The sequence below is a fragment of the Martes martes genome (genome assembly GCF_963455335.1).
Source record: "Martes martes genome assembly, chromosome: 1".
Taxonomy (NCBI): Eukaryota; Metazoa; Chordata; class Mammalia; order Carnivora; family Mustelidae; genus Martes; species Martes martes.
In genome coordinates, this window is record NC_137888.1 from 83,895,425 (window position 1) to 83,919,267 (window position 23,843).

Genomic DNA, 23,843 nt, shown 5'->3' on the forward strand with positions numbered 1-23,843 from the left:
AGAAGACAAGACCCAGGGAAAGGCCACATTTGGCATAAAGGTGATTTGATTTGGGGCAAAGTGCTTGTCCTCCACAACTTTCCTCCTACCTGCTGTCATGTCTAGCAGGTAGGAAGAAGAAAGATTGCAGCACCCCCAAATCTAGTTCTCTTCCAGTGATGACCATTTAGTACCACCATGGTGATTTCCCAGACCGTGATCACGAAAGGCTCTGAAGGACTGAAATTGCTTCCGGAGGTGAAGCCAGGAAAGACTGGGTGTGTTGCAGGCCTTGGTGATTCACGTGCTCCTGTGCCATGGACTCTGGGTTTGCTGTTTCCTCTGAGGTTGCAGTTCTGAGAAACTTAGCAGTTGGACAGACTGTGGTTGTGATGTATCTGCCCGCTTATCAGCACTTTTTATTTTCCTGAAATTTTAGGCACAGAAAAATGAGAGAGAATCTATCCGACAGAAGTTGGCACTTGGAAGTTTCTTTGATGATGGCCCAGGAATTTATACCAGCTGTAGCAAAAGTGGGAAGCCAAGCCTTTCCTCCCGGTGAGTATTCTTTTGAGTTGATTTTCTGATATGTCCCTAATGGATTTTGCGTTCTGACCATACGTTTAATAAAAGATATCTTTTAAACCCTTGAGTGTTTTTCCCCCATAGTACTACACCTTTATTTGGATTCTAGACAGCCCCCTCCCCACTTGTTGGGTTTGCTTTTTGCTTTTTAGTTTTCACCTAGCCACTTGAGGTCATATTTCTATATTTCAGTTTTTTTCCCCTAAGCACAATTCTGATTTTGCGCTGTGATGGGAGAATCAAGCCACACTCTTAATCAAGCCAGCTGATGCTTAGAGAAGTGTGGCAAACCACCAGAATTCCCATTAAGCAGTCCCAAAGCATCCAGCATCCCCCCCAACCCCTGACACATTTGATTGAAATGAATACTGGTAACTGAGAAATACAATTCCCACTTTGATCATTCAATGTTTATTACAGTACTTAACCTGTCCTCCAGGCATTTTTCCTTTATCTTAATTTATTTCAGATTATCATTGCTCATTTATTGTAATTTATTTCAGGAGACCACTGATCATTTGCATAGCTTTTAATTCCAGTTAAAACATATTAAAATTATCATTTTACCTAGAAAACAAGGCTATAGACTAGAGATTCCCAAACTTTAATATGCATGTGAATCACTCCCTATATAAAACACGCCTATATTTACCATGTTATGCCAGGGGTGGGAGACACATGATAACGTTCATGCATTTATTCAACCAACAGATCTCCACTCTCTTCTTCCTGTGATGCCCAGAATTAGACACTTTAGTGTCTATTTAAATCTATTCTATCTGGCTTTCAGTAAACCTTGCATTTCAGTCTCTTCCTTAGAGACTCCTCTGAATCAGCGAAAGTCAGAAAGCACACACACGCTCTCATATATGTACATACAGGGGTCACCGCTGCGGCGTCATATGTGGGGACAGAAGTGGTGGAATCCCGGCATCTCCTCCTCGGCCAGGTGCCAGCTGTGTCTTCTAGGATTCCCTCCCTTTTCTCATGTGTCATTCCAGAGCTGGAAGGCCAGCCTTCCCTTTGAAAGAAAGCATCTCCTTCCCTTCCCAGTAGGATGTGGCAGGGGGAGCTCTGGGGACCAGCAGACTGGGGATTAGCCCTAGTCAGTTTATGATTTTGAGACTTTAACAGTTTCATTGTACCATGCCTCAGTCTTTGGAAGATGAGGGTATTTGACCACATAGATCTCTCTGCTCAGCTAAGTCACATTCATCTGGCCCAAATGGGAGGTTTTGTTTTTAAAATCAAAATCATACACACACACACACACACACACACACACACACACACGTAAGACTCTGAAAATAACAATAACTACAAGATGTATAATAACGACACAAAATACAAGTTACAGTCCCCCGTCCCATCTGCCTCCCTCTTGTCCCACTCTCCAGAAACGATGACTCTCAACTCCTTCACTGTTTCTTCTGGTAATTTACCTATACATCTCTAAGTAGAATGCTTATTCTCTTAGTCTTTACATAACCATTTACGGACTACCAACTATAGAAAATGGCGATTCACATCTTTTACAGACATGTCACTATAACTCCCCATATTCTCCCTTTATAATTATTTCATAATTTGTTGTCAAATAATGGTCCATTGTTTACATTATTAAGATCGTCAGTTCTTGACACGGAACCATGTAGTAAACGGATTACTTGAGAAGCATCATTGTTTGTCTTGAAATGAAGACCGCCCCATTTTTCCCATAGCCGGGGCACGGTTTTGACTGCTGTATCACCTTGCACTGTGTGAGCGCATCATACCTCATTCAGCCCCTCTTTGGACTGTAGGCACTGAGTCGTTTCAGAGTTGTTTTGCTCTTGTAAGCAGTGCTGCTCATAAACACTCTTGACCATGTCTCCTGCTGTCCATGTGCAAGTGCTTCTCTTTGGTGCACACCTAGGAAAAGAACTACTAGAAAAGTATGTGAATGTTCACATCCGGAAGATAATGCCGGACATGTTACCCTGCTACCAGCAATGTTGCTGGAATCCTGTGGATCCGTAGTCTTTCTCAACGTGATACTGCCAACCCCTTTTACTTTTTTGTTAATTATACAGGTATTAAAAAGTATTTCATTGTGTTTATTAGCCATCTTTGCTTCCCCGTCTGTGAAATGTCGGTTTCGGTCTTATGTCCAAATTTCTGTCCGATTCTTTATGCTTTTTAAAGTTGTTTTATCAACGTCCTTTCATCATGTTACTCATCCTTAATATGGTGTATGTATTGCAGAAATCTCTTCCCAGGCTGCAGCCTGTCTTTTCACTTCCTCCCGGTGTCTTCTATGAACAGGGTTCTTTTTATCAAGCTGTCATAGTCCATGCTTTCTGTATCTCATCCAGAAAATCTTCGACCCCAAGATCCAAAAGACATTAACCTGGATTTCCTACCAAGAGTTGAAAGCGACTTTCTAAAGTCCATAATCAATCAGGTGTTGGTTTCTTGATACGGTTATGGAGGCATTGTCTGATTTCATCTTTTTCCATTTACATGACCATTTTTTCCATCCTGTTGATTAGACAATCCCTCTTTTACTCACTGATCTGACAGACCACTTCTGTATATATGAAACATAAGTGGGAATACATTCTGTTTCATTGGTTAGTGTTTCTATCCCTGCACCAACACCATGCAGCCTTAATTACTGTGGCCTCAAAGTAAGCCCTAAAATCTGGACAGGCAGGCAAGTCTCTCTCCTCTTTTTCTTCAGAAGTGTGCTACCTGTTCTTGCTTTTGTATTCTTCCATATCAACTTTAAATCATCTAATCAAGTTCAACAAAGTGCTCTCTTGGGATTTTGACTAGAATTGTACTGAATCTATAGATCAATTCAGGGAAGAGTGCATTTCCACAATATTGTATATCCCTACCCATCAACTCAGCCTTTCTCTCCTTTATTTGATGTAATTGAATATTTCTAAATAAAGTTCATAATTTCTCATTTAGAGAGATTATACATCCTTTGTTTTATTTATTTCTAGATACTTGGCATTCTGGTATAACTTTAAGTTCTCTTTGGTAATGCATTCTCATTGCTTTGCTGCTGGTGAGCAGAAATGCAGCTTCATTTTTATACTAGTCTTAAATACACCCACTTTGTTACAGTGTTCCTACTATTTGTCTGCCCTCCTGTTACTTCTAATAAAGTTGTCTGTAGATCATTTGGGATTTTTAAATACTATCATCTGAAAAATAGCAACTTTACTTATTGCTCTCCAATCCTCATGTATCTGGTATTTTCTTTTATTACATGGTTAGGGCCCTGATAAAAAAATGGTAGTAGTTGGAATCTTTAGCTCATTTCTTACATTAAATGAGTACTTCTAGTGTTTCCTCATTTCGGATGTTGTTAATTTTAGGTTTTCTTTAATGTTTATCTTTATGAGTTAATTATGTTCCCTTATATTCATAATTTATAAAGAATTTTCACCATGAATAGGTATGTAACTATCATAAGCTTCTTCGGCATCTGTTGAGATCATTATGTGATTACCTCTGCTAATGTATTAATGAATTACAGGTATAGATTTTTAAAATATTGAACAATCCTTGCATACCTAATATAAAGCAAAATTGGTTGGATTTTTCAGACACTATGAATTTTATTTATAATATTTTGTTTAGGATTATTACACTTATATACATGAGTGACATGGGTCTGCTGTATTCTTTTCCTACAGTATTTTTTTCTTGTTTTTATATCAAGAAAATAAATGTTTTTATATATTTTTTATATATTATATAAATATATAAAATGTTTTTATATATTTTTTTCTTGTTTTAAAAATTAGTTGGCTGCTATTCCTTCTTCCATATTGTCTAAGAAAAGTCTGCATAATATTAGAATATGGTATTTTTCACCTGTATAAACATCAGGCCTGTTATTTACTTTGCGTGTTTGCTCTAACTGCTTCCAGTTTTTAGATGGTGTTAAGGTTGTACATGCTTCTTATTTCTCCTTAGGTCAGTTCTGGTGGGTTGTATTTTTCTAAGGATTTGTCCCATTTTGTTTAAGTTTTCAAAAATTTTTGAAATGATGCTTTCTCATTTTACAATGGGTATTAATTATAGGTATATTGTTTAAAATGTTTTCTTCTGATTTCTACATTGTCCATGGTTTTTCCTGAGTTTATTTTTGTTTGTTTCAATTTCTGCCCATCAACAGTTATAATGTAAAATGCTAAATGCTGTAAGTGAACTCCACGGTTGGGGCTTGGTGACATACATTGTTTCCTCTGAGCGACCTTCCCTGACCACCCAATTAAAAAGTAAACACCCAACATACCTATCATTTTCTCTCCTCTTACCCTGCTTGTCCTCTTACCCTAATTTGCTTTTCTTTGTGGTCCTTATCACTACCTGATATTGTATTATATATAATTTTTTTTTTATTCATTCTTTGTCTAGTACTCCAAGAGAGTCCATATTTTGTTCTCCACCTGACTGAATAATGCCTAATAAGGGGATGCCTGGGTGGCTCAGTCGGTTAAGCAACTGACTCTTGATTTCGGCGCAGGTCATGATTTCAGGGTCCTGGATTAGAGCCCTGTGTCAGGCTCCATGCTTAGTAGGGAGTCTGCTTGCAGATTCTCTCTCTCCCTCTCCCCACTCCCCCTGCTCACGTGCACTCTCTTGCTCTCGCAAATAAATAAATAAATAAATAAATAAATTTTTAAAATAATAAAAATAATTAGTGCCTAATACATCGTCACCAAAGATTTGCGGAATTGAGGAATGGTGAACTTCCCCTTAGAATGGTCAGATAAAAATGCAACTATTTCATTAGGGTGCCTCCAAATAAGAGTATGTAAAGCTCTTTTCTTTTGGATTCTAAGTTGCCGCAGATGACTCTCCAACCTCATCCTGAGGAGTTTTAAGCCTGGCTGCCAGATTTTAAGACTCTAGCGGGGAAATGGTTGAAGGTTCAACATGTAGAATGTTGTTTATTCCTTTGATGTCAGAAGAGGCCCTCAGTTTGATACTTCAGCTGTGTCTGAGTGTGTCCCATTTCTGAGCTCCTCTGGTTCAACCTCTCAAGGTAGTAACCTTTCCGCCAGGCCACAGGCGGACAGGGCAGATAGATGGTCCGAGCAGTCCTTTCGGTTGTTCCGTCAGTCTTTCTTGGGGTGCAGCCCCGGCCCACTCCCTGGCCTGCAGACGTACCCGAGCGTGTCTGGGACTCTACAGCGCACACCCACGTGCTTTCTCCACCAGTGTCCCTACACATACCCAGCGAACTGAAATGTTAAGTCAAATACTTCTCACCCACCTGCATTTTATCTTCCAACATTTCATCACACTCTCTTGTGTGCTCTTGTCTCCTTTTCCACTTTCTTTGCCCCTGGAGGTTTATGCCTTCTTTCTTCCCTTAATATTATTTTACCAGGATTTCAGAAGAGAAACTAGGCAAATTCCTGTGTTCAAAATGCCATGTTGAACTTGAAGTCTCATGAAGGTTTGGGCCAGATGGCTTCCTGGGGGATGGTTTTCATTGTTTCTAATAGCAGAAGTATCTCCTCAAATAAAACCCTGCGCAGAAACCCTGTGTACAAGGCCACACTGTCCTCCTGTGGTTCGGGAAGACTGGAAGAAGAGAGTCTGGGATACCCCCGCCCAGAAAATGGCCCCCTGTCATTTCCCCTCAGGGCCGCTCTGCATCTTCCCCGTTCAGCCCACCTCCCCAAGCTTTCACAGGGGGGCCTCTCCCCAGCACTCCCTACATCCCCCCCAGAGCCCACCCGAAACTCTTCAGGCAGAGCCAAATCTGAAAATCACTGAGTCATCTACCCCCGGTGGAGATAGAGCTATCGAAACACATGGATCCCACAGTAGCTCATAACAAGCTCTGCTTGTTGACTCGCCATAAGGAAGATTATTTATATCCTGTTTCTTCAGATGTTTTCATCTCCACGTTCTGGGATGAGATCATCCTCTGTGAGAACACAGTGACTTTTTGGGTACCCTTTAGGATGATGGCTAATGACAAGACTTAATGTTTCTAAGAAATATCACTTTCTCCCTGTAAATGGAAAGTCTGCACAGACTGACTGTCATTTCCCCTTGTCAGTAATAATGTAAGAGAAAAGCCTCAGGAAATGTTCAGTTGCAATTGTGTAACCCACATTCACCATTCCTATTAGAATTAATTTTTTTCTAATGTATTACAATCCCCAAAATTCTTCATTGAGCTGGAAATACCTCACCTCTTACTTACAAAAGGACTTGAGGGACGTTAGGACTTGAAAGTCCATTAACATGGTGCTCCAGAATGCACCAGAGTACATATGCTGAATTATTAAGTCAACAGAACCAGGTAAATCTTTTTTGACTGTATGACTCCAAAGAGCTCAGTGCTCAATTTTAAATGAGGCTGAGGACTTAAAATTAATTGGCCAAGCAATTAATTCTGAAGTGCTAAGCTTACTTTTAAGACAAGATGGTCCCGAGGAAGTGGGACCTTTGGCAAAATCATGGAGTTCTATTTATGCATGAAGGTGCATTTACCTGTAAAAATTAACTTCATCCACACTGTGTGAGAAATTCTGAAGTAACATGAGGGTCTTCTGGGAAGGAATGTATGAGCAGCCCCTGTGAGTTTAAGTGCCTCCGAGTTGCCCTTTGGGTTTCAACCCCACTGAATTTTTCTAATTGGTGCTGTCTCCCAAAGCACTTTTTAAAAGAGTGACAAGCTGTAAAATGTAAGCGAGGCTTACAATAATCCCGTAAAGACATTTCATGCTGAATACTGCAGCAAAAGAATTTTTGATATTGCTTCATAACTCAACTAATTAAATTTGACTTACACTGAAATACAGCAAATATAGGAAGCGCCATTTTTTTCTTCAAAACGTGCTAATCCACACATAATCAGCCTTTTCGAACTGAGACTGTATGACCTTTGTTATTTTTCCCTGCTTAGAAATGTTTTGGCGAAAGCTTTAAAGGAAAGGAGAAAAGTGAATTATCTACTCTACTTTTGAAATAGGTTTCTAAGAAATATTCAGTGTAGTCATCTTCTTCTTCAAAAAAAATACTCCTTTTCTCTTATTACTGGTATCATACTTTCCTATAAAATACGTTTTCATTGACCAAATTAAGCTCGAATCACTGTTATATTTCAGAATCGGAGTTGATACAGCTCAGTGTTATTGAAGGACTAGGAGCTGGCGTGGCTGCTGTGAGAGTACAGAGCTGTCATTTGTAAGAGACAGTGGGGAAACCTTTCCTTTTTCAGACATTACAACCTGATCTGACGCTGTGGAGAAGACGTTTGCAGCCTTCTCCATTCTCCTTGCCTCAGACAACCATAAAATAAACCTGACTCTTCCTCTCTTCTTACCTGACCCCTAGATAGATTTTTATTTACACACATATAAATATAAATACAGTCTTCTTCATAAAGTACACAGCAGGAGGGTGTAACCCAGAAGAGGCTATACCCTTTTCTCTAAACACTGTAAATATTATGAAAAACAGAAATTCCCCAGAGAGCTTTTGAGCAGCTGGTTTGAATAATGATTACTGTTCACGCATCTCAACCATTCCAGCATCCCCAAATCAGAGCCCACTTCTTTGTTATTCTTATAGGTTTCTTGATGTTTTGTGTTTGGGCTGGGGATGGAGGCCCTAGAAGCACCCGGCCCAGGGAGTTGTACCAACTGGACAGATAACAGTGATCAAGAGAGCCTTTTTTTTTTTTAAGATTTTATTTATTTATTTGACAGAGATCATAAGCAGGCAGAGAGGGAAGCAGAGTGGGGGGTGCGGGGGGAAGAAGACTCCCTGCTGAGCAGAGAGCCCAATGCCAGGCTCGATCCCAGAACTCTGGGATCATGACCTGAGCCGAAGGCAGAGGCTTTAACCCACTGAGCCACCCAGGCGCCCCTCAAGAGAGTCTTTTAAAGAAACTGGATTCACAGGAACTTTGGATATGAGGAACTGGGACTCTGTATATATAATCTTCCACAGAATCCCAAGTTGAACCAATATCATTTTGCCAGGAAAGCAAATCACCCTTTTGTCTCTAACAATAATTTTTGTATTATTTCCTTGAGAAGGAAGCAGCATAATCCTATATATCCAGCATGGGTGAGGAAAGAGGTTATCCCATTTCAAGGCAACGAAATTTGCTTTCTGTGGCCTCTTTCTGGAAGTAATAGGTACATACTATAGCAGCAACCTATTTATAACATGCAGCATATCTTTTAAACGTCATATTAATCTCATACACATGTACCAATAATTTGCTTGGGAAACCCTTCATGTAAGTAATTCCAAGATACATGTCATTGTAAATGGTAATTTACAAATTTTTTTTTTATACTGTTTGAAAAATGGTTAGGCAGTCTATGGGAAACCTATCATTTTTTTATGTCTTCCTCCAAGGATTAGCTCTACAAGTCTAAAATACCACCATTTTAGAATTAAAGCAAGATTTGAAGTGGATCTTTTGAGGCTTTGTAAGATTAAAATGGCAAAACAAATTTAATTATGTAAGCAATTCTTCTCTCTCACAAACCTGAAAGAAAAGCAAAATGGTATTTGTGAAATTTTCTTTGTCTAATAAATAGCCTCACTTTACAATAATGCCAATGACCCCAGTTTAATTAGGTGCAATTAATTTTGTGCGAGCGAAAGTTGACATCTTGCTAGAGGCATAACCAGCTGTACCCTGTCTTATGAATTTTTTTATTATCACCAATGAGAATTCAATTGTCGGAGCTATTGCAAAAGGGTGGGAGGCAGGGAGGAAAAGGCCACAGGGCTGCATTTTATATTTAAAAATGGCTCCAGTGGACAGCTAAATGTTTAATTAAAAGAGCTTCTAGGAATGATTTTTCATTGGCACTCATCTCTGACAAGTTATCATGACTTTATTACTGTGGTTCGCACTCCCTTTGGACAGTGTTCCCATACATGTGTCTGGACACATGCAGCTCAAATGAAGACCGGGCTCCCCTGAGAGTTCACAAAAGCTTCACTGCCACGAGGAAACACTCCCACTGTCCGCAAGTGAGCCGTGTCATCTGGAGGTCTAACACAGTCTCTTTGTTCAGTCTTGTAAAATTTCTGTGCCCCTCACATTGTTCTCGTCCAGATTATCACATGCATTAAAATCCCATGGAAGATATTTTGAAAACCCACTGCAAATGGAATAGTGACACACGCAGACACACGCCTCCTTAACACTTAGAGTTTTTATTTTAGCGATTGAAAGAAGTCTTCTGGACTTATTTGGATATACACTTTTATATTACCTGTGTCTTGTACGTATAAAAAAAAAAAAGAAGAAAATGTAAAACATGTTGGTTAAGATAGTCCAAAACCCTCTTCATGTTCAGAACCCAACTCTCCATTTAACCACTTTGCCTCCAAGTTGTCGGCCCTCACTTTTCCGCACAGTGACGCCCTCTATGCCGTCAGGAGATGCTGGGCGTCACCTTCCAAGCCGTCGGCCTTATTCCGCAGGTTTGGATGCTGGAGCTTTGTTGTTCTTACCAGAAGGCACAACCACTGAGCTACCAGATCCCACCTCTTCACAAGTGCTCCTCAGCTGGCTAATCGGCCGAGGTGGGTGACTGCTCAGTGAAACAGCCATGCCACCAGCCACCCGAGTGGCCGAGGCTGTGAGATACCTGACTTTAACGATGGAGAAATATGAACCACCACGCTTCATAGACTCAGTGAAATTCAGTAGCTCTGCATTCTTTTGAATGACTGCATGTAATTCAAATGACCACAAATCAAGTCATGAAAAAGAATGTCTTTGAGATAAAGCTTACTCTGCAACCACACCTTGGTGGTCGCCAGCTGTTTTTAAACATGAATATACAAAGTGGTGAGCGCAGGGTTCAGTGTACAGCGGAGTGAAAGAATTTGCACTTGAGATCGTCACCAGATCTAGTCATACCCCTCGAAACCATGCATAGGCACTGACTCTCCAGCTGCCATGTCTTTACCCCTGGCACGTGAACGTTGTCCTCGGTCCGGAAGCAGCAAGCGTTTGTTCATCTCCAGCAGCTGAAATTCATCAGCAGGCCAGACAGATACAAGTTTGAATCCTGGGCCGAGAGGAGTAAATCAGCAGGCTGGCTTTAAAAACACAGACGCCTAAGTGTATATCAATTACTTCCGAGTCTATAATGTACAGCAGATCCGGGGGTGGGGCGGTTTGAGTAGAGAATGGGGTTGAGACTGGGCCTGGAAGGAATGTCAACAATTGAATAAAAGAGTCCATCTCCAGAAATGTTCGATTAAAAGATGGTTCCTGCTGCCCTCCGAGAGGATCTCCCGCCCCCAAACCCCCTGCCAAAACCAAAAAGGCCAGCCTGACTCATACGTGAGTCAGGCTCCCTGCATAGCCACCGTCTGAGTCAGACACACAGCCATCCTCTTCCAGCTGTCAAACATTTCATCCTCCTCACCTTTCCTCCAACACGCAAGTGCTAATCAGCTTCCCATTTTCTCTCCTTTTCCCTTTTTAATTCCTGTTAAATGCCCACACATGGCAACTCAGAGGAGCTCCGAAGAGAGAATTTCAAAGTCTACTGAATTTCTTCCACCAAAAAAGATCTAGGTGTATATCCTGCCTTTTTTTTTCCTATGCATAATATATCTTCACATTTCTGTTTACAAAATTGGAATCACACTATACCTACTGTTTTACAGCCTGATTTTTTTCTTCACTTAACAGTATATCAGGAACATTTGCCCATGTTCCTAGCTGTTCTTCTATCATATGTGGTTTTACTAGCTGTATAGTGGTCATTATATTTCACCAAACATACTTAATCAATCTCTTATTGTTGGACATTAAAATTGTTTCCAGTTTTTGTTTTGTTTTGCTTTGCTTTCTTTGTTCATCTTTTTTTCTTCCATTCATGAGTTTATTCTATCCTTCTTAAAGTGCCATGGTCTCAAAACAGACTCTTCTAGAGTAAAATATCAGCTTTTTGACTTGTGCAATTTAACCTCTGAGCCCTCATTTCCTCATTTGTAAAATGAGGGTCATGATATTTACTATAGTGAATCTGAGGGGTAGAGGTAATACATATGAAGTGCCTTAATACACAGTAGATGATCCAAAATGGTAACTCTTGGGACGCCTGTGTGGCTCAGTCGGTGAAACATGTGACTCTTTTTTTTTTTTTTTAATTTATTCATTTGACAGACAGAGATCACAAGTAGGCAGAGAGGCAGACAGAGGGAAAGGGGGAAGCAGGCTCCCCGCTGAGCAGAGAACCCGATGCGGGGCCCGATCCTAGGACCCTGGGATCACGACCTGAGCCGAAGGCAGAGGCTTTAACCCACTGAGCCACCCAGGTGCCCCAAAACATGTGACTCTTGATTTCAACTCAGGTCATGATCTCAGAGTCGTGAGATCAAACCCTGCATCGGGCTCGGTGCTGGGCATGGAACCTGCTTAGGATTCTCTCTCTTCCTCTCCCTCTGCCCTGCTCTTCCCCACCTCTCTCCCTCTCTAAAAAGAGAGAGAGAGAGAGAGAGAGAAAACAAAAATAACTCCTTTTTATTTCAGAATGTAAATTGCTTAGAAATCATTTGGCTTTGATTAAGGTGAAAGTAGACCACATTTGGTACCTAAGAGACATGACTGTTTTATTCCGTTGTTATTCCAGTATCAGAAACCTCTTTCTGATCTTCAATTCGTGGTAGAAAATATTTCTGATGAAATGCATTTTTTTTCAACATTAAGATACTGTAATTCCAAATTTAATTACATGTAAGTGGTCATTAGTGAAGAAACTAGACACTGATGTGAAATTAGAACCAACAGCTGTCTGGGGAATGCAAGTATTTATAGCTCTTGGGAGAACTGGGTGAGGATATAGGGGCTGTGATGCTTCACCAAAGAAAAGCTGGTGAAGGCCACTTCCCCTTTTCTATCAGTTTCTCTTGTGGTGAGAAGATTCTGTGGCTGTGTCGTATTGGGTGGCCTCCAGCCATCATGGGAACATGTACAGATGGAAGGTCCAGAACCAGCCTGAGAAAAGGAAGCAGAACAAGAAATTTTGTGCAAGATTAGAAGAAGGAAAAAAAAAAACCAACAACAACAACTAGAGAGGGCCACTGACACCCCAGCCACCTTTGGAGCTGCCTTCCTCAGCTTTCGCAGAGGAAGACAAATGCCTGAGTCCTGTAGGGTGTGGGGTCAGGGTGGGACATAGACATGGTGTCATCTTTTTTCCCTAGTTCTCTCTGTGGCGTGGAATTTGGAGCTATCATGAACTTCTTTGGGCTCGTGCCTGCCAGAGGGCAGGCTTTCCCATCTCTCCTGCTTTTATCCCCACCGCACCCCCCCCCACCACTCAAATCCCCGAAGACCTCCCTTCTTCTGCAGTTCCCTGCTCAGTCTCCCTTCTTGGTTAACACCTTATTAACTAACGGATGTCTACGTCGTAAAAGTATTCTTTCCTCATATAGGGAGTAAAGAGATAGATAGATAGATAGATAGATAGGGAGTATCTACTACATGTTTTTCAAGTTCTCTTCTGATGCTCTTCATATTCCACATTTCTATTTGTACGCTACGATTTGATGATCCAAGTTCTTGGTACCTGTTAAAAAGACCTGATTTCTGTTTATGGTTCAACTACTAACTAGGCATCCACTTAACGGAGGGGTCATGACCTATAAATGCCTTCAGGGGTTAGCAAGAAACATAAATGAGTGAAGAAGCCCAGATACAAGGCAATAGGGAGTAGCAGAGACTGTAGCAAACTAGAAACTGTACGCCCTAGCCAAAATGGACAGCGGCTGCTCAGCACCAGCCTGTTGGTGCCATGGAGTTTGCAGAGAAGGTATTACCTGATCCTCAGATGAATGAGTGAAGGAGAGACCAGTTAAACAGCCCTTCTGTGTATAAAAAATCATTTATTGCACTTTTGTGTGGGGGGATGAGATCTGCTGGACCAGCCATATTCACACCTGTTATTTAAATACCAGCCTTTTCTAAAAATCCAATAAACGGTCATCCCATGCACTACACACCACTTAGCAAAAGAAATGAACACAATCCCACTCAAGTAAAAATAAGAATAGCATTCTTATGAAATAGCATTTTAGAATAATATTTTCACAATAACAGATACTGGGTAGCAGAAGAGGAAGGGGTCAGAGTGTGGGGACGGGAAAAGCCTTTTATCATGGAGCAGCAGCACCTCACTTTAACCCCCCTTGGCACAGTCTGTAGAGACACCAGCACACATTCAGGACCTCTGGAGCTTACCAAAACCTCAACTGTCCCCACATTCCTTCTTCATGACAAATCCTTAGAAAAATGAAATGTGTTTACAGCTACCCTTGGGTAATTACAACCCGGATTTTATATTCCTTCTCTTTTAAAAGTTTCATGAAACAAAAAAAGATATATGATAAAAATATGAGTGATTATTTATTATGTATAAAGTCTTTGAATAATGCATCATAGATCCATTAAAATAGATGGGAATAACATTTTAATGGCCCAGTCACAAACGAGTTGGGGATATTGAGCAACAAATGAGAGAGCGGGGCCAGTGGCTCTCACGGCCATCCAGCTGTGGATAGAAGATGAACAAGGCACATTTGAAATCCATAAGCATATGGGTAGTTCCTTCTCACTCCGCTTCTTGAGTAAAACCAAACAATTGCCTTAGAATGATAAACACGTGCAGGAGGTATAAGCACACTACGATTGTATTACCAGACACACAGGCAAGATCTAATAAATCCAGACCTGAGGTTAAGTGTAGTGGGGGGAAGGGCCCTGGATTCAAGAACCAGAGGTTCAGCCTGTGGTCTCTTTGTGACCTTGTACCAGTTATTTGTTACCACAATGACGATGTATAATCCAAAAGCCCCTCTTATCAGTAGCATACAATAATAAACATTGATTTCTGCTTGGGAGCCTCTAGGTCGGCCAAGCAGTTCTACTGATCAGAGCTGGGCTCTGATGGGCTTACTCGTGTCTGCAGCCCCCCCCATTTGGTGAGGTGCCTTTTCCGCCAAGCTCTCTCGTGCATTTGGGGCTTCAGTGGGACAACTGCTGATCGAGCTCTGTGCTGTGAAGTCACTCATCTGCCAGCAGGCAAGTCTGGACTTGTCCTGAGGGCAGTGGCAGGGCTTTCTGAGGGGGAGACTTGGCACATAGGCATCCCGTTGGCAAGACGTGTCAGAGGCCAGCCCAGGGGTAGGGAAATAGACTCCAGCTCTTGATGGGAGAAGCTGCCCGTCACATTACGGAGGGGGCAGGTGCAGGGAAGGAAGAATCAGGACCATTTTTATAAATCGGGCTGTTACGGGTCTAGGGAGCTTTTGTGACTTCTCTGAGTAACTGTCACCTTGCCTGTTATCACAGGTGGTTGTACAGCCCAACAAGGGAATACAGCGAACATCATTTTAAACTCGAATTGAGTGCAACAGTTCAAGTGAAGTTAACTAAGGGACGGTGTAGGGGATAAAAGCCACAGACTCTTCAAGGTTTCTGTGTAGACACCGGTGTTCTACACTGGTGCTGGGAGACAGCTGTTTCTAAAATCAGAAAACACCAGGTAGTTCTGAGGTTCAGAACTGGCCTCAGAACAGCCCAGTACCAGTCACCTCAAACCAACGCCAAGGCCAAAGGCCAGATTCACAGTGGCTACCACCCTACTAGAAGTCACTGCAGACTTTAGGATCATCAATCACATTGTTTCTCTCAGAGAATAAACTGGCCTTGTCCTTATATTTTGAAAAAAAGTATTATCTTTATACCAGATTATATTATCACTTGACTAGGTTTTTGAGATACCGTCCTCTTAGTAGTTAAAAACCTTTCACCTCCACCATCCTTTCGGTGTTGTGCGTATTTTAATAATAATATCTCCAGTAATGGTAGTTGGAGATCAGCATGGGTGTTCTACAAGTAAAGGTGTTCCTTGCCTTGAAAGCCAAGCAGACGTTGTCATTGAATGCCCTCTCGACTAAATGCCTTCCTCCTGCTAGCCAGTAGGCACTGTCACTAAGGAAGCCCCTCCACTTACACTGAGATGCCCAGAGGACATATTTAGTCTTTGTGTCTTCGTATTTCTGAGCATTCTTAATCTGGAACACCCTCTGCTCAGGTCCTGGGGCTCCCTGTCAGTAACCCTGGGCTGCGGTGTGGTTTTTCACTGCCTCGTGGTCCATAAAGAGAAGTGGTTTCCAGGATAACCAGGACACAGACCTTTCAGCTCCAATAGCGACAAGCAAGGTAGACGCCAGGCAGCATTTTGCATGCAACACTGTAGTAAATGCCAAGCAGCCTTGACTTGGATGCCTTAAATTATATAAATTAAATATATATTATAAATTATATAAGTTAAATTACATAAATTAAATAATTGAAAGATGAGGATCACATTTCATTCTCCTCTCTGATGATGCTTGCGAGATCCACACAAATTGGACCCCGGGCGGCTCGGATTTTGCAAGACTGGTAGCTGGGGTCTCAGTGAGGCCAGGTGGCCTACAGCGCGGAACAGAGGCCCAGGACTGCAGGCTGCAGGAGGGAGCTTCAGAACAGCCGTGCTTTCCCCCCGGGCAGGAAGGGGTGCAGAAGAAGGCTTATCATTTCTTGACCCTGTGACACAGAGGCCTTCGAGAGCACCAGGTGGCCCCACTCACCCCTCAGCCGGGCTGCTGCTCGAGATCTGTGATTGAGTCTCCCCAAAGCCGTCTTCGTCTTAAAACCTGCTTAAAGGCTAAAGGCAAACAAATCCTTCTTGAAACCCAAGTCCATTTTAAGATGTCTTTACTAAAATCCCCTCTGAACCATTAGCTGTTATGTCATATAATTTCCTTTTCCTGAGAGTAACATTCTTGGTGATTACTGCTATAAGGAATTATAAGTCTCAGCCTGTAAGAAGCTCTGCTTAGTTTCCCACGGTGATAATGTGGTACTAAGGCGATTTTCTGAATTTCTACCTGAGGTGTTTTTTCGTTTCATTCTGACTACTAAATCTTCCCCCCTCCTTTTTTTTTTTTCTTTGCCTTTCCTGAGTTAGAAATGCTGTATGGTTTGGTTGATTGAGGTCTGAGTTGATCCTTAGCACAAAGGTCAGTTGGGGGCAGAACAACAGAATTTATGATCAGACTTTCTTCAGAATGAAAATATATATCCCTGGGTGATTTAAACCTTATTTTGTAATGGTATCACAGGTTATTATTTTTTTTTAATAATCTGTGCCTCCAGTGCCGGACACGTCTTTTCAAGACTTTAGCAGCTCAGTAAATAGAAAATGCTATATACTCCTAGATTCAAATTAGGTTTAATTTAAAATGACTTTTTACTTTTAAAATATGCTTTTAATGTGTTTTTTTTTAATGTGCAGTTTTACTTCCCATTATTTCCTAATCCATATATCTTGAGTTTTAGATTAAAAATGGGTTGATTGGAAGGGGTGGTTGACAAACTACAGATAATTAATTTTAAAACTTAATTTATCTGGGATCAAAGGGTAACCTGAACATATTAGATTTCTCCAGGAAAAAAAAATTCCAATAGAAGAAAATTAAAAGGCGATAAATTCTAGCTCCGTAGAAGTCCAAGCTGCCTAATAGTTTAAGACAACTTGAGGACATTCTGTCAGAGCTACCCAAGGCCAGCCGAGGTATTCAAGTAAGTGACTTTAGCAGTCCCTTTACAAAGCCGCATCACTTTTAAAATTCTGTATTCCTTTGTCTGGGCTTTCAGAAAGTAGAAAAAGGAGGACTATGAATACATACAGAGCACCTACCCTGTGCCTAGCTCTGAACTATTGTCATCCTTCCAACAAAACATGGAATTATTCACCCCATTTTACTGATGAGGAAACTGAGGTTCTTAGAGGTTAAGTTATGGGCCCAGAGAAAGAAGTGAGGATTCAGAACCTAAGTTCGACTGACTCCAAGCCCCCTGAGCTGATCACAGTAGAACATGTCCCTTCCGTGCCTAGCCAGCACTTGGCTCCTGGTCTGCAGAGGAGGACAGGCGGGGAACAGAAGGAGCCTGCTGAGGGAGAAGGCTGCCTTTCCCTACCAGACTTTTAGTAATTCCAGAAGTTACCAATAGGTGGCAGTACATACACGTAACTGTGACGGCGTCTGCTTTAAATGGGTAGATTTTCTTTTTCTGGGTTCCCTATAATTGTCAAAGAAGCATTTTCTGTGAGTCATCTGAGTAATTTATACAAAGCATCCCTACCCACTGGAATAAAAAAAGATACTAATGTCAGCTATCAGACGAGTTGCTCTTTGCATTTCTCTCTGTGACAGTAATAACGCCGCCAGAGCAATTCAGTGTTGGCTTCCTACCCCTGGCTTGGACAAGTCTCCTTATGGTCCCTTGTTGCTGAGGGGTCTCCTATGCTGACACACAGACTGGGACTACTGGGGAGGCTTGAAAAATTACTTTTTTAGGGACACCTGGGTGGCTCAGTTGTTAAGCATCTGCCTTTGGCTCAGGTCATGATCCCAGAATCCTGGGATCGAGCCCCAGATCAGGCTCCCTGCTCCTCGCGAAGTGGACGTCTCCCTCTCCCACTCCCCCTGTGTTCCCTCTCTTGCTGTCTCTCTCTCTGTGTCAATGAAATGAATAAATAAAATCTTTAAAACAAAAATTACTTCGTTAAAAAGCCTTCAGACCCAAACAGTATTTTGAAATGTGTTCAATTTCAAAAAAAAGTTTAGGACAGAGAATTGTATTCATGGTCCACCATGTGTGGCGCAGACACACAGCTGGGTGACCCTCTGTGGCCACCTCTCCAGCACCTCGTGCTCCAGGCGCTCTGCTGGGTTCCAAGGTTGTGCCTCTCTGTCTGGGTTTGGGGTTTCCTTAGGTTTCTCTAGGGTGGACCTGTGGTGTGTTTTTTTAATGACATAAATGAGCTTCCTTGGTTGGCTTTTGGCAACTTGCTCAAAGCATAGCTTTACCTCAGACAACCCCATTCTGTCTATTTGCGGGGGAAAGGCAGTGTTTCTTCAGACAGCTCTGCTCTAGTGAGCTTCTTTGATTGTCCCCATGGGACAGGACACGAGATGACCGCAGGCTGAGGACCCCATTCATCTTTATCAACAGGAATGTAAACTCAGTGGCTCCACACGTGTTCATTATGTACCAACCGTGTGTTTTGTGTTGTGCCAGGGGCTATTCTATGTGGCCTGAAATTATCTTTCCCTTAACATGAAACTGGTGTGAAAAAAAATGATATTAGCAAAAGTTAGTATTTTATCTTTTATCAACTTATGAACTCATTAAGTTATCACCGTTGTCCTTTAGTTATCATGGGTAAGTTGGGACTGACATTGGTCATCCACTTCTCCTTGCAAACAACACCTAAGATTGCTTTCCATTAACAAAGCCAGACAGTTGTAAGGCGTGCTCACAGATAACAAACAGCTGAGCGGAACAGCTGTCTTGCTTGCTTCCACGCAGGTTACAAAGTGGGATGAACCTGCAGATATGTTTCGTCAATGACAGCGGCAGTGATAAGGACAGCGATGCTGATGACAGTAAGACGGAAACCAGCCTGGACACCCCCTTGTCTCCCATGGTGAGTCCAAAGCCACCAAAGCTCTGTGTGTGCGCCTTCCTGGTCATTTAGCTTCTTTTTTCTCATTCATCAGGAAAAAACAAAACATGGCAGAGGTGAAAAAAGAAATGTCTCGTGCCTTTTCTTGACACTTCTAAAATTTGACAATGAAGAATCAAAGCTGAGATACAAGGACACATAAACTCTGCTAAAGTTAGCAGCTACTTTCATATGGAACCATGAGAGAGCTCACCTACGCTCTATGTCCTTCTCCATGGGGCTGAGAAATGTTAGGTGCAGACCAGCAGAGGGATGCATTCTAAAAGGTGGGGGCGGGGTCCGGGTGAGGATGGGAGCGCTAGCACACAGGGACGTTCCTCGGAGAAAGCAGTGAGATGATGTGTGTAAAACATTCCCAGCTCATTCCTTGCATACATATTGCAAAGGATGGCTTAATGATCCCAGGAGCTTATTGCTGGAATCCTTTACTCTCTGTGACAGCTTTATCACCTTTCTTACCAAAGAACAACCAACAGGAAACCGTGTTGGTCCTTGAGTGCAGGGCAAAGTCAGAATTTCACCGGATACCTGAAATCCTGTCCACTCCAGAGAACAACATGCTGCCTTAGCTCTGGGTTAAATATTTTGCTGTGTCTGATCCAGTAGGGAAATTTTGAGACCTAGAACCAAAGGGACATCTCGAGTTTGTCATAAGCAGATTCTCCCTATTGTTTTGTGACTCTGCTAAAATCAGAGTCTGTTCTTGGCACTGAAGAAATAAACCCTCTGCTTTAATGTTACCTGAGATTCGTATAGACCAAGTCAAGTAGCGAGTCATGTCGATGGAGGGGAGTCTCTCAGCCACTCTGGGCGGACCCGGGGACTGGGGCAGCCCATCTCCAAAGATGGCACCTGACACAGAAAGCTCAGGGCTGCTCTTTTTCCCTTCACAGAGCAAACAGAGTTCTTCCTATTCTGATAGAGACACTACAGAAGAGGAATCCGAATCCCTGGATGACATGGATTTCCTCACAAGGCAAAAGAAATTGCAAGCCGAAGCCAAAATGGCCCTCGCCATGGCCAAACCAATGGCCAAAATGCAAGTAGAAGTGGAAAAACAGAACAGGAAAAAGTCTCCCGTCGCTGATCTCGTAAGCAGGAGACACTGAAATGCCAGCGAGTGTTTGGTGGCTAAAATGGTTGACGCAGTCCCAGTTCTTTCCCAGAGTTATGCAAACTTGGGTTTCTACAAGGCAGTTTGTAAAAAGTACTGTCATTGAGAAATATTTAAGTTCGTTTCTTTTTCCTTCCTACTGAAAGATTCATAAGCAACAGATTACACGAAAGTAAACTCTGTTCTGGATTCACATCCATATTCAATGGATAGATTCAATATCTATTCATTCATAGATAATCTGGATTCAAATATCTGCTATATTTCTTAGAGGTGATATTAGCTGTCAGGGGAATATTTTAATGTCATTAAAACAGTACTGGTTTAGAACCTACTGGTTGTGGCAAACTCACTATCGCCGTGGCTGTCATGCCCACCTTTCAGTGAAGACAGTATGGCATAATGGATAAGGGCCCTGGGCTTTGAAGGTCACCTCTGCCATTAACTTGCTGTGGGACTCCGGGCAAGGTACTGAAGTCTCAGTTTTGTCGTCTATAAAATGGGCATAGTTACACCAGTGTGAGAGCACGATTATGAGAATTCAGAGAACAAAGCATTCAAAGCACACAGCACAGTGCTTATAACATGGTGCAGACGGATAGAGAGCTGATATTATTAATTTTATCCATGTCATTGGTATTCCCGGAGCTCCCTCGTCATTCATTTGTGGACATGATCACTGACTCGCAGTTGTCATGGCCTGTGTTCAAGACCAGTCTGATAGCTTTTGATTAGTGTCGCATTTTGATGCCAGAAGGGTTTTGAACAACATGGTGTGTGGGGCTGGGGTGGGGAGCTCGCACTGGGAAATGCTCTGGAGCACAGGCCCTGAACGGAAGTGGGTGAGAGCAGATCTGTCAGGAGAAAAGTGGGTCTTGTTCTCAGTGCCGTGGCTGCTCAGGTCACACCTCCATTTCTTCCTTCTGTATCTTCAGCTGCCACACATGCCTCATATAAGCGAATGCCTGATGAAAAGAAGTTTAAAGCCCACCGACCTGCGGGACATGACTCTCGGGCAGCTACAAGTGATAGTCAACGATCTCCATTCCCAGATAGAAAGTAAGTGTGCGGGGTGCTTGAAAATGGGGAGTCAGATGTGAAATATCGTGGGATAGTACTACCTCCTTGATTCACTTCCTTTGTCCCTTTCCTTGGGTTCCTCCTGCGTGCCGCAAGAGAAGGAAGAGGATCACAAGGCTCTGTTTTTGTTTTTTTACCGTAAAGTGTTCAGAAAGTTCAAGAATTATTCAAGGTTCACAGAGGTGAGAGGTCCTCTTTATTCATCTCAAACCCCCAGCACCGAGCACAATGTGTGTATTTGGCTCGCAGCATCGGTTTCTAGACTACCATTTGGTAGTTACATGTCATTAATTACACAATTATACCCTCAACTGTACTTGTGTATCTGTTCGTTTTGGGTCATCAAATCAGATTCAGCTTATTTTGTGGGACTCCAGGTGGGAAAAATTTGTATGACCGATATGTGACAATTACAGGTTGACAAATTATGGGCCTTCCCTCCCGCCCCAGGATAAAGAAGGGCCTCCAACAGAAGTGTGCCAAGTGGATGGCAGATGAGAGGTGCTCACTTAGGTGCCTAGTTATGCAGAGAAGGGCAGCTGGTTGCTCAGCCCAGTGACAGAGAGAACATAGAACATACCCACTTGGGCAGTGTGGTTAGTCCAACTGAACCCATGTGCCCTCCAACCTTTGGAACATGAGATTCTATAAAATCCTGTGAACTTAAGATTGAAAACCACCTAAGAGACCAACCAAATGCATTCACCAACTAACTATAAAGAAGCACTTATGAGCCAGCCAAGAAATGTGTCCAGGGACTGAATGTTTTAATAAGATTTATTTATGGGGCACCTGAGTTGCTCAGTCAGTTAAGCGTCTGACTCTTGATTCTGGCTCTGTGCATGGAGTCTGCTTGAGAGTCTCTCTTTCCCTCTCCACTCCCCCCAACTTGCACGCTCTCTCCTAAAAAAAAAAAAATTATTTATTTGTTTAGGTATGATGAAAGTATCATGGTTATGTTAACTTAGAGAAAGAGAGCCCTGTCTTTAAAGATACATATTGGAACATTTACAGATGAAATGATATCATGTCTGAAATTTGCTTTAAAATAACCGAGTAAGAGAAGGGGAGATAGATGTGTCGAGATGGGCCATGAGCTGATCGTTTTTGGAGCTGGTTGGATGCATGGGGCATGGGGATTCATTGAATCAATCTCTTTGCTTTTGTATCAGTTTGAAAATTTCCAGACCAAAAAGTGAAAAACTTCACGTGGGGAAAAAATTTCCATGCACTATGTGGGCCCTCTACTGAGTGCTAGTATAAAAAGCAACTGTACTAGAATTAAGAAAAAAAAAAAATTAAACTACCCTAAAAACATACTGAAAAAATAGAATTGGACATATTCAGAGTTAATTTAATATGTTCAGTATTGTTTTAAAATCAAGGGAAAGTGTTTGACACTCTAATTAAGAAACCATAGATTCACAGAGTTGTTGTTTTTTTAAATTCTACTACATTTTAATTTTAGTTGAGAGTAAATTACTAGGACTGTAATTCTTTCAAGGACCGAAAAGGCTTTCTGATATTTTACCACTGAAACATCTTCCTTAGACTTCTAAATACTAAAATTATCATCTAGCTCATTTCAGTAGTAGATGAATTTAGACCTCTTTGTATGATTTTTCCCCTCCCTTCTTAAAATTGGAAGCTAATCTGAACTAAAGGCAGATCAATGCATCATTTGAAGTCAGAATTTCTAAAAGCACTTCCAAGGAGAACCGAGCGGAAGACCTCCTTCCTTTCCTTTGTTTCTGGGCCCAGAGCTCTTGCTGCTAAATGAACACTATGGTGCATGTGTCCTTGTGTCCAGACCTAAAAGCTTTGATCTAAGGGTTAAAAATAAGAGAGCCCCTTGCTTGTTCCTATTTTTTAGGAACAGGAGCCAAATTCACCCAGTGCACTGATTTCAGGAGGATTAGAAATGTTTCTATCTACATATGTTTTATTCCCAGTATAAATCCTAAGGAATCTTCTCCTTGGTACTCATTCAGAGATTTCAAGGTCTTATGCATCTGGCTTTCGCTTATCTTGAGAGAGGACTTAGATATTACTGAGAACAGCCTTCACTGTTGTTTTAGCGATTTTCCTAACAGCTAACGATTTCTTTTCCCACTTTAAATGTGACTGTCACTGGAAGTACTACCTGCTTTACCCCTTTTCTTCCAACACTTCTGTAATTATGCCAACTAGTCATGTTCTCAAACCGAGGACTTCTCCTGGGCTGTGAAAGGCTAACGTAAGAATTCTAAATCTTAGCCAGAGTAACTTGTGCAATGGTCCATATAGCGACTGACTTCGATGCGATCTTATCCATTTGTAAATGCCCCCCTTTCTTCGCTCCAGGCTTGAATGAAGAGTTGGTCCAGCTGCTCCTCATCCGAGACGAGCTGCACACGGAGCAAGACGCCATGCTGGTGGACATCGAGGACTTGACCAGGTCAGTGAGGCTCGCCCTTGCCAAAGAAGGAAAGAAGCCCAGGGTGATC

At 42.0% G+C, this 23,843-nt stretch overlaps 1 protein-coding gene across 3 annotated transcripts in view; it reads left to right on the forward strand.

Moving 5' to 3' along the window:
* LOC308355851 (schwannomin-interacting protein 1) overlaps window positions 1-23,843 on the forward strand; it is a 126,372-nt gene that overhangs the window by 97,673 nt on the left and 4,856 nt on the right. For all 3 annotated transcript variants that reach the window (XM_080824407.1, XM_080824409.1, XM_080824408.1), the window contains 5 exons: window positions 419-537; window positions 19,007-19,124; window positions 20,057-20,254; window positions 21,213-21,336; window positions 23,701-23,794. In XM_080824407.1, coding sequence (XP_080680533.1) covers window positions 419-537; window positions 19,007-19,124; window positions 20,057-20,254; window positions 21,213-21,336; window positions 23,701-23,794 — 653 coding nt within the window. The remainder of the gene's footprint in view (window positions 1-418; window positions 538-19,006; window positions 19,125-20,056; window positions 20,255-21,212; window positions 21,337-23,700; window positions 23,795-23,843) is intronic.